This window comes from Motacilla alba, chromosome Z (genome assembly GCF_015832195.1).
Source record: "Motacilla alba alba isolate MOTALB_02 chromosome Z, Motacilla_alba_V1.0_pri, whole genome shotgun sequence".
NCBI lineage: Eukaryota > Metazoa > Chordata > Aves > Passeriformes > Motacillidae > Motacilla > Motacilla alba.
In genome coordinates, this window is record NC_052046.1 from 54,954,180 (window position 1) to 54,966,060 (window position 11,881).

At 37.6% G+C, this 11,881-nt stretch overlaps 1 protein-coding gene and 1 long non-coding RNA gene across 6 annotated transcripts in view; one reads left to right on the top strand and one right to left on the bottom strand.

Annotated features, from left to right (window-relative positions):
• The window catches only part of ADAMTSL1 (ADAMTS like 1), a 398,190-nt gene that overhangs the window by 115,108 nt on the left and 271,201 nt on the right, over window positions 1-11,881 (bottom strand). For 3 of the 5 annotated variants that reach the window (XM_038124997.1, XM_038124998.1, XM_038124995.1), the window contains 3 exons: window positions 9,294-9,420; window positions 3,476-3,550; window positions 415-572 (listed from right to left, as the gene is read on the bottom strand). In XM_038124997.1, the coding sequence (XP_037980925.1) occupies window positions 415-572; window positions 3,476-3,550; window positions 9,294-9,420 (360 nt within the window). Of the gene's footprint in view, window positions 1-414; window positions 573-688; window positions 817-3,475; window positions 3,551-9,293; window positions 9,421-11,881 lie in introns of those variants that run through there. The other 2 variants (XM_038125000.1, XM_038124999.1) reach the window with 2 other exon arrangements.
• Window positions 935-11,879, top strand: LOC119695830. Its single transcript, XR_005255400.1, has 3 exons — window positions 935-1,078; window positions 3,964-4,013; window positions 11,756-11,879. It is a non-coding gene; the product is annotated as an uncharacterized LOC119695830 (long non-coding RNA).

Here is an 11,881-nt window from a genome sequence, read left to right on the forward strand (position 1 = left end):
CTGTGCAGCTACATTAGTATACACCAAACAAACCATGGGCCAAAAATGTATCTTTCTGCTTATCACAGACAAAGAAAACTGCATGTCATTGATTTATAAGTACCTCAGTAGTGCATATAGAAAGTAATCTGTCTTTTCTTGAAATGAGTTTGTATTTTCTTTTTAGGGCATATATTGGCTATGTCTTTCTTGACATAAATGCAGTCTCTCTCTCCTGAGGAGTTTCCAGTGAGGCTTTCATCAGATATACCACCATAAAGAATTACATGTAGAGTTCAAGAGATATAGCCTGGATTAGGCTTTGTGATAAACTTCTACTGGAAAATTAAGATCTAGAAAAATCTCTTCCATGTTCCTAGCACATCTTGTCTTACTTTATGTTGTTCTATGATATTAATAACCAATGACACTCACCTTGATAGTAAAGTCTGCGGTGAGAGGCCCAGATATTCTTAAGATCTCCTTGTCAGGAAACTTCTGAAAATCAATGCTAGAATTTTCTACAAGGAAGGAGCCAGTGGTGCTGAGGCTGTTTTCACTCTTCACACCTTGGAGAGTCTTAGTTTCCAAATCTGACAAACAGAAAAAAAATGTCAGGAAACCAGAGCATTGCAATTTGAAGTAAGAGCAGGAAAAAAAAAATTACTAATATTACTAATATTGCAACTCTTTTCCCATAGTTATTCACATTTGCACATTTTTCTTTTTCCTCTTCCATCTGCTTTTTGTCTTTGTTCAACCCTTGGATTTTTAGCTCACATTCCCCTCCTCACCCATAGGTCATGTTTTTACTGTCTTCCAGACATACTAATCCATTCCTTGTTAGGCATATTCGCTGTTGTTTAACTCACCCTCAGTAAGTCACGCTCCTATGTGGAGCGTGACTCAGACCTTGGCCCATGAGCACTGATATGTTGCTGTACCCTCTTTCAGTTCAAAGGTGGGTCACTAACCACATGTTGTTGTGGTAGAGAATTAACTGAAAGCAGGATAACCAGGAAAGAAAGATTAGTAGGACACCAATCCCATTTCCTCCCAAGAAGCAGTCTGACCCATCCCAGTGGAGAAGAAGGGGAAGGTGGGTGCTGAATCCTCCTGAGTTCTCCATCTGTCTCTCTCTGTATTCACTGTTCCCCAAAAGGGCATTAATTCAGATACTGTTTTGTAGTAGCTACTTCTGATTGTCATATTAAAAGTAATGATAATTTCTTAAATAGAGGTCAACAGTCAGAAACACGGTCTGTTTCATCATTCAGCTAGCCTCTCTACCAGATCCAAATTGTGCTTTACAGCACATTCACCAGTAAACTGTTTCTGGTAGTTATTTAAAAACAACAGGGCCTCTCATCACAAAAGATTGCAAAGCTGCAAACCTTTCAAATATGTTTATGAATATAGGCAGAAAAACTCCAACACAGTAAGGCAGCTAAGCATGCTATTAGTCTATGATGGAGATGTATTTTCAAAGACAATTAAAAAAAAAAAAAAGGTTTTATTTGCATATATTGAGTTGCTAATTAGGGAACAAAAAAATGTAATTGCAGTAATTAGACTGCTTTTCATTATGGATTAAGGGAACTAATTTAGGAAGGAAGTTGCCAAGGCAGTACACTAAGAATTTTCACTGTAATGATGAATTCCTTGGTTTTCAGTGAGACCAGTCTCCTCCTTTGTGATGCACTTGGCCATCTATTTGTTTTTGTCAAGGCTGCATGCATCAGGAATAAAGATGGTTTTAAGGCTTGTGTATATATAATCAGCCTCCTGTTGACTTCTCCCACAACCGAAGTTCACAGGGGAAAATACTCCCTCCCCTTGAAACTGACTGTAGCTCATACATATATAAAAGCCTTTGATGGGTGAACAGAAAGATTCATGGAGACATCTGAAAGAAGAAAGAGATATATTTGGACTTATTCATGTTTACACAGTGCAGTTAATCTAAATCTCAATCAGTGACTAAGGCAGACCTTGCTGATTCAAATATTTTTGTAATGAAATACGGTATCGCCCGAGTGAAGCTTTAGATCCATCTCTTCAGCTAAAATCTCGTTTCTCTCTGAGCTGTCTTATAGCTCAATTTCACTGAAACAATAACAAAAGTACAAAACTTTTCTACCTTGGAAGAGAATATCTATATTAGAAAAGAAGACAAGAGAGAAAGGAAGAGTGCTTGTCATGTACTGGGAAAATAATATCCGCCGTACTGGAGCAGCTCAGGAATACCCAGAGGGCCACTTAAAGCCGAGGTACAGGCAGTGTTTGAACTTTTAACAAAAACATAATACATTTTTTGCTTGGTTTATAACCTGTAATTTGCTGGTCTTTATCCACAGCTTTAAATCTGAAGAACCCAGTGCTTTCTCAACACAAGCAGGGAGCCATAGTACAGGACTAGTAAGCCATCTCTTATTTTGATACCCTGTATAAAATTTTTGGGTGAAATAAAATATGAAGGCAGTGAAATGATTTGGTGTTTCACATCTTTGCTGACACTCATGTTTGTACCTACACTGACAAACACAGAAGACATAAATGGTCTGTACTGCAGAAAATTCGTAAAGACTTTTGGAAAAGGAAAAGGGTAGCCTGACTTATCTTACAATAATTTGTGCTACTGAGAGGTCAAGCAGTACTGTTTGAGGTTTCATTCTGACAGTAAATCATATTTACTAATACTCTAATATTCATTTCCTGCTGAAAAGAAAGGAAGCAGCTTGTGAGCAGCTACTGCACTGGAAGATGAGAGAGAGGTGTGCCAGGAGCTTCTATTCATTAAATAAATGGATTTTCCTTCAGCTCTAGCAGAATATTCTCAAATCCTGAGACTCCTCCCAGAAAAGAGGGATATACAGCCGCTGGGATACACAGATGAAGCAGGAAAGTGTTATAGCCAAATGATGGTCTAACAGAACTCAGTGGTCTTAACTGCTTGGAGCAGTATCACAGCTGAAGAACAAGGTTTCATTTTTGTATGCAGTTTCAGATCTTTAGAGTGTTATTTTGTGTGTGTGTGCATGTGCACATGCATGGTGTGAGTGCATAATGTGTATCTAGGGGAGAGAGAAAGATCATAACAGAAATGTGTTGAAGTCATCAGCAGCTTGGTGGCTGAGCTGAGCTGCAGGGAAGCTAATACTTTACTGTTCTCAGTATTTCTTCACTCAGTGGTATGTACTTTATTAATTTTAAACAAAAGCACTTGACACCAAGTGAGCCAGCAAAAGGATAAGCAAACAGAAATGACTGAAAAATTATGGAGGGCAAAAGAACTCTGCACTGTTGGTCAAGGTCTGCTTTGAAAAGAGTGTACCACTGAGATAACCGGGTCTGAGGAAAACTTCTGAGAGCAGCACTCGTCTGTGTGTTGAAATCAGTAATCTGAGAGAGGAAAACCAGACACCACAGTGTAAACAGATCACTACAGGTTACTAATGCTCTCTTAAAAAAGGGTGCACCAACTTCTCCTACTTACATAAATGATCAGGTCCTTTCAGCACGAGGCGAATTTGTCTACTTCCATAGGGAATAGCAACCACTGTATCATCCACTGTGGGAATGCAAAAAGACATGGAATAATTAAGCAAGGAAATTCCCATCTGTTTTAAAATAAGCATTGATATAGGTGTTTACAAGGTAGTCAAAAGAAAAACCTTAGGACTAATTAAAAATGCCAAGACTTATTACTAAAAATCTGAAAAAGGAACTTGTTAAATGTAGTAAGAACTTTCTGCTTAGAAGAATCCAAACCTGTTGATTTTATTTATCCCCAACTCCTTCACAACTATTTATGGTTTTCATGAGTAACTAATAAGTTTCTATTTCATTACAACTCCACTTAAAACTCTCAAGTATTTTGAATCAGTGTTTGTGGCGAAATAGAGAAACATAAGCTTATTCTGATATTTAACCAGAATAGCTTTCCCATTTCTCACTTGACATTTTCCCACTTAAACCCCACAGCTTCTCCATGATCCTGTCCATGCTGTGTGATGGTCTTCTACTGCTCTCAGGTACCCCTTTCACACCTCTTATTTTAATAACAATAAGGGCTATAACTCTGCTTCCCTTTTTACACTGCTAGCAGAAAGCCCCTGGAAAAGCAGAAGTCCATTAGACTATCATGTAAATAGGCTTTAAAGAAGGATCTTACACTTATGAAGCCCTTGGGAGCTTTGCCAACTGCATTTAATCCAAGGTGTGAATTAACGTATAGGTCACATGCAGCTGTGAAAGTTAGTTAGGTCAGCATTTCTAAAGAGGCAGTAACCTCAGATATGTCCTGAAGGGAGGCACAAAGACACAGAAAGAATGACACAAAATGTTACACTTGGGTTATGAAGTGGTCTGCATAGAGAATGCTGACCTGGACTAACCAGCACATTTCATTCACCTTTCCTTGTGCTTTCTGCCTTCTTCCCATGTAACTGGAAGCTGGGAAAGGAAAGGTATGCATGCTGAAAAGGATTTTTCTGGGGAGTGAGAAGGTGGTAGTCGTGAGAGGAAAAAGCCTCTCACTATTTCTTCATTAGAACTGCTCACATCTATGTTATGAAATGCCTTCTAGCAGGAGCTACAGATCTCAAAACAGTGTTTTGCTTTGTCAGGTGAGGCCAACTCAGACAATAAAAACATTTTATCTTTCATTCCAATGTACGAGTTTGAGTCTTACACTTTTGCCCTGACCAAACTGGGAAAACTCTTGGAACCCAGTTAAATCAGGATTGTCACTTACTAATGAAATAGTTGTTGATGTTGTCATTTTATATCAAAGGTAGAGAGCCAACAGAGACAGGAAACACTACCAGAAATAGGAACTTTTAAGCAATACAGTTATTCATCCAGTACATTCATTCATCCAAACCCACATCTCAAAAATTGTGAACTAGAACCCTTTTAAATTTTAAATTCTGTAATGCAGCATAGGAATTCTTGACACTCTTTTATTTCAAAGCTTTATAGGATGAAATACTTATACTTTTGTTGTCTCTTACTACCACAGAAGTGAGGTGGAAATGTAAGCAGTGTCTCTAAATGCCACAAAAGTTGTGTGGACATAAAGACCATTCATATTTTCAGGCACTTCTGAACCATGTCCCATTTTCAAGTTCTGATTTGATATGTTTTCTCAAACTATCCAGAATTTCAGTGTCTAAGTCTTTTGTAACTGGACTTAAACTCAACACACGTTTTTCTCATTCATATCTCTGATACCTCACTGATTAGTAAAGCTAGGAATGTTTCATATCTATTTATAAATAAAATTTTCTATTTGGAAAGACAAAGATTCAATTTCTAAAAAATAATTAAATACTAATATTCTAATACTGCTTTATTGGTACCATTCTACTATTCAGATTCAAGACACCCAGTAGGATAAATGATTTTATCCATTTTGGGGAACAAAATATGTGAATATGACACATAATTTTGCTGTATATATACAGCATTTTTTGGACTGAGTTTGGAAAAACAGTAACTCCACTTTAAAAAACCCTAATATTAATAGCCTTTATAGAAGCCTTATTTAAAAATAGTTCCATGCCATTATTATATCTGACTGTCTCAGTTACACACTGTGCTGCAGGGTTACAACTCACTGACATGCCACAGAAGACCTGGACAGTTTAAAGCCCATGTGAGCTTATATTCTCAGTCTGCATCTCCTGCCCCAGGGCATTGCTAGCACTATATTTCACCTGATCTTGTAGTTGCTCTCAATTTGAAATCCTAGCATGCTTTATGTGAAATATAAAGCTCAGTGTGATTTATGCTTATCGCAGTTCTTCCTGCTTTCACGAGGCAGAAGCAGTGGGGATTGAGGGATAATTTCCTGAGGTTAACAGTGATAAGGAAGAGACATTTCCTGTGAAGAGACGTGAAACTAAGCAGGCTGACATTTAGTCACAGTTCTCCCCAACAATAAGCAGAGAGACAGATTGTTGAGCAGCTGTGTGGAAAAGACACAAAATGATTTAACAGGTGGTTGGTTTTCTTTGGAGACTATGCATAGGGAAGCAAAGGAAGGTCCCAGATAACTGAGAGGACAGTGGCTCAGGTCCAAGAAGAAAGTGCAAGGTTTTAGGCAATAATTAAATGTCATGTGCATACATCAGATTCCCATGAGAGAGAAGTTTCTTCTAGTTTTGAATTTTTAATTTGGATTTTTAATTTGGATTTTTAATTTGGATTTTGGACAAATGGCTTGTCAGTTCTCATGATGAAAAATTGAGTTTTTCCTATCTCCCGATTACTACTGATATTCAGTGGAAATCTGGAACCACATATATTTTTGACAGCCATTACAAGAATAATTAGGTGAATATCTAGACAGCATTATAATTTCTACAAGTCACTTTTAAACTATTCTGCTTTGCTAGTAGATGTCAATCCTGTTTTAGAGAAAGACCAACTTTGCGCTAAGTGATCAGCGGAATGCATTCACAATTTATGGGACTAAGGCTGTAGCTTCTTGGTGAATACAAAGAAGCCTGCTTAAAAGCATCTTATCTTCATAGAAGGACAGACAGAGTTCCCTAAAGAATATACTACATAAAAAGAGAAAGACGTATTTTCTGCAGACTTCTAAAGAACCACCTGAGCCACCTAACAAAAAAGAATATTTCTGAAATGAATGAAAGTTTTTGTAGCCTTTTTATTATTAGTCTTATAAAAGTATAGACACAGCTGCTTTCTTTTCCTTAAAAATGTAGGTTAGAATTCAGCATCATACTACATCCTGCTCTACTATGTTTCTGTCTCTGAGGCCGCTGGAACTTGTGTACTACCCCCTTAATAGTGGAAAAGCTGTTTCTGTAGGAAATGCTAAGTGCTTAAAAGCTCTATGAATTTCTTTCTCTTATGTCTTTCCATGAGATAAACAACAGGGATAAGGGAACCAAATGTGAGCACCAAGAGAAAATTACTTCAGAATGATGAGCTCAGGACTGTGCTTGGAATGGTTTTTAGATATAAGGAGTTTCAGAAATTATTGGGACAGCTCTGGAGTAAAGGTCAACTGTCCAACCCCTAGAACAGTCCTCAAGATTGAATACTACTCTTAGGGAAACAAAAATCCCAAGCGAGGGCAAATATCTAGTCACTGCTAATATCTAGTCACTGATGTACATTTCTCCTCTGATTTTTCTAATGCTGCATGCCAGTCTGTTTTCTAATCCCTTGTTTAGACCACAGATTAAATAGACATAATTCTAGTAAACCAGGATTATTTTATAAAGATAACTTGAAATTTAGCTATCAACTAGCAAATCCAGTCATTTGAATGACTGAATAAATAAAATGAATAAGGCCCTGATCACAGATTTGCCTGTGTATTTATGTTTACAGTGACAAATAAGCAAGATCCTGACACAGATGAAATGCCAACAGAGCTGGGGAAGATAAATGCAGAAAATGAACACAAAGGATTTTTGAAAGAATTTCAACGTTTAAAATCTCAAATTTCCACAACACTTACATAAATCATTTTGAAGTCAACTGCAAAATAAATCATATTAATTCACACATGTGAAGGGGATCCATAACTGTGTCTTTAAGATTTTTAAAAACCCAAATAAAAAAAGACTTACTATTCATAGATTCAGAGTTGACAGGGTTGCATAAAAACATGTATGTTTACAGCCAGGAAGGAAATAATGCCACATTATACAGAGTGAACACAAAATCTACAATTTTCCTAGAACTGCATAACAATTGTGTCTGAGAAATTTATTCTCTAATTTTTTTTCTCATTTGTCTCAGTCTAAGATTGTGTTCTCTGCCATCTGCTCTATTACCTATATAACATTCTTGACATTTAACAGGAAACCACTGGGAGTAGGTACTGTGTTTTACTAACATTTTAGTCCTGTGCATAATGTATTAGTGACTTTATCCTTAGTAGAGAAGAGATGAGAACATTTTTACCACAACACAACTCAAAAACAATTAATTGCTCCTACAGGAAAAGACATTTGCAAAAAAAAAAAAAAAATCACAAACACTATTACATCTCAAATGGCCTGGAGATTTCCAAATCTGCTCCAGCCCAATGCAAAAAACTTAACAATGAGGTGAAATTCCATTCCTAAATCTTTGTGAATTATTTCCTTTGTCCTCTAATGTACAATTCTGCTTCAGAATCCTCTTATTAGGATTATCCCTTTCTTTCCTTCATACAAAATAGTTGCCCTTCCCTTCCCTCCTTTTTTCTTCTACTCTCCCTCTCACTCAGCAAACACGGATCCACACCTACGCTGTGCTATCAGCTGCTCTGTGTGATATGCTCCACACCAATGCAGTTACTCTTTGACAGAGAGAAGCTTTTGTAAAAAGCAGCTTTCCCTGTTACAGAACCCACAAGTATGCACACACTGTCTTCAACAAATATTACACTGCTATTTGAATCTTTAAAGTCATGTGCTATTCAGCAATTGCAAAGCTGCTCCAGAATGGTAGAGCTGGTATGATTAAACTCTAAGGTTGGGTGCAGGTTTTCAGGCTAGCACATGCAATTCCTTAGGTGTGTCTACATAGGCATGAAAATACACCTACCTTTTAATCCTTCCTTCAAACTGACAAGACACACCCCATCTCCCACCCCAAAAGTTTTATAGCTCCATCTGTGGTGCTATAAACAGATTGAAAAAATCTGTCTGGGGTTCAGGATAAACTAACTCCCTCGCTGGGGCACACTAATGCTACTTTGCCACTCTTAGTTAAAGCTGGGTCAGTGTGCAGGAAAGGCCATGCTTTTCTGTAGGCATCTCTCTCAAGCCTGTGTCGTCACTTTCTGAAAACTTTGGTTCCTCAGTTCCCTGTAGAACTGGGTGACCATGCTGAGCATGCAGGCACACATGATGCTAAGAGGCCTTGGAGGCAGCACTCCACCAGTTTGGCACACCAGCCCCTCAGTGTTCCCCTCTGCTGTAGAACAGCATAAACCATTCTGTTCAGAGCAGTGTGCACTAAGTCCTGTGCACAGCCAGCTAATACTGCCAGAGAGGTGTTGGAAGAGCCACCTCCTCCTGCTTTCCTGCTCTTCACAAGCAACCAGCTAGCTGAAATGGGGAAAATGCTGATGACACCTTTCAACAAGCCTCTGTCCACCTCCACAACCTGACCAATAGTCTAAGCAAGGCTGCTTTAACCCAAAAGGCAAGCACCTGTGAGGACAATTAGACTGAACACAATTATTCAGGTACCTGAGAAAGAGTGGGGTGAAATCTAGCCTGCAAAAAATGAAAACTTCACTGGAAGGGGAAGGTGGCACTCTACCAGAAGAAACAGCTTACGTTTACTTGCAGAGAGCTGGGACTTATACTGGCCTCGAACCAGCCGGCAGGTGGACCCATCTCCATTGCAGACCCCACAGTTATCTTCCTTGACAGCACTTCCCAGCTGGTGGTCACAGCCGACAATCTGGCAAGAAAGAAAGATGTGCAGTTCAACGTGAGCACTTACCAACTGACTGCTCAATCCATCTCTGCAACTAATTACTCTAAATTTCTCTCTTAGCATCTCTAGAGGGCCATAAAGTACCTTAGCAATGAAAGAGGCTGAAGCAAATCTGGCTGGTCTTGTGCACTGTAGTCAGGCAAGAGATAGGGAACAGGTTAGTACTCAATGGCTTTTGCAGTCCAGAGGAAGAAAAGAGTATTGTTGGAGGTTGTTATTTTAGGGCATTGTGAACATTTATTGGTCAGGGTCCTATCAGAAATTTCAGTTCTTTGAAATTTCTTTGGCATTTCACAAAGAAAAATGCCTGAAACAGATAAAAAGACAGATAGGAAGCAGACTGATAGATAAAAGTGAAGAGCAGCATGGCTCTGAAATTCTACCTGCTATGCAGCTGGGAATGCCATGTGGTTTTAATTATGTTTGACAATAATCCCATTCCACACTGTCAGTGCCTGTGTTCAGACATTGCAAAAGATCTGATAAAGAAGGCTGGAGTGGTTGCAGCAAAAGAATTGAGAATCATTGCATGAATGAAATTACCTGCTCTGAAATTGGCTTTATTCCTACATGCAAATTGTTTGGTTAAAAAGTTTAAGAGTTGAATAGATAAACTAGGTTTCTCAGTTTGCAAATACCTTGTTTTTCTGAGAAGAATCAAATATAAATTTATAATTAAGTACATTTAAAATTAATGAATGTACTGTTTGTTTAACACAGTTTTAATGTAGGCCTTTTGTTTGAACTTTAAGTTCTGCATCCAAGTTATGAATTTTTTTACATAAATAATAGAAATCCAGGAAATTAAGAAAGTCCTTGCAATGTTATAATTACCCTTGTCAGTACCAGCAAATTAAAGGCGTTCTAGCATTCCAGCATTCAGAGTAAGCAATGAACAAACATTTGTCTGTAACTTCTAATGAGGTTGTGCTAAGGCTCTTAGCCCAACAGAGCTATAGATAAACACTGGGAATTTTAAATAAAGTGTTTTTTCAGCTTTAATTTTTCCCACATTTCTGAGTTTTGGTAACGTCTGAGAACTAGGTCCTAGAAAATGATGACAGCAAATCACTTATCATCAAGACTCATAAAAGCTGTATGTGTAACGTGCCCACTCAAACATTCATAGAATAATATTTCTTATTTGTGCAAATTTGAGTGTGCAGAATTACAGATCTCTGCTAGGGTGAGATATACCACTGGGTTTGACACCTGCTCTTCTTCATTTGTCTATGAAAATGCAGGCTTTAATAACCAGAATTTTCTTTTAGCACTTCAATTCCCATTTCTAACATCATCATTTTACTAGCCACAGAATAGCCATTTCCTTGATTATCTGTCATATTGACAATATAATTAATTTAATTCAAATCATTATAGGTTCAAGCTTGATAAAAGCTATCATAATTTTTTGTTGTTTGATTTTACCTACTTCTTCCAAGTCAGAACTGAGTCAAGCCTCCTATGCTTACACATTATAATATGGTCCCTCTAAGGGAATTAATGAAGCCTAAAGAAGCAACAGTCACAAAAAGGATACATTTCCTTGAAAAGCTAGCCACATCAAGACTGCAAGAGACATTTTAACAAATTAGAAACATCATGACAAATAATGGTTAGAAAACTGAAGCAAATATAAGCATATCTCGACTGTGATTGCTCCATACAAAACTTCCAAGTGCAGATATACAAACTGTATCCACCATGTAAGATTTTAATCTATTTTTTCTTCTGAATAAGAATATTCCTACAGGAGCTGAACCACCTTTGATATACACAGACTGGTATGCTTTAACTTCCATGAATGCCACTACATAGAAAAGATGGTAAAAAGAATCATTTGCATGATCTAAAAACTGTATGTCAATGCCTACAAATCAGATTTTCTTTCTAGTGCATTAGAGATTGCTAGCACCCACAGTGAGATTACTGGGGAGCCCAGATAACAGAAGAAAGATCAGAATTCCCTTTCATATCTGCTGAAAAGTTCAGTGTAGAGTGGTACACAAATCTTTATGTCTTTGCCTATTTTGAAATGAATATGTGAACTGCTTGGATAGAAAATTGGCTGGATCTTAAATCCAGGTATGAGGTAACCAATTTAAAAAAAAAAACCAGCATTTACTACTTTAAAGCATTTTTAACTTCATGAATCATCAGCTCACATGTTGCCATGGGCTATACCCTGATTAAAGTTAATTTATATACTGAGCAATTTGCAGCTAGCTCACAATTGTGGAGGAAAATCTCAGGTGTGAAAGGAAGTTATATGATGGTTTGTTTCTTTTTTTTTGAGTAGGACAGCCATTAGCAGTGTATGGCATAAAAATATTTCTTCTGTTGAAATGCTGTGTTTCAAATGGAAGCAAAATGGAAGTATGGAGACCTTTGTGATTACTAACATTTCTGTGGTATGTACAAAAAT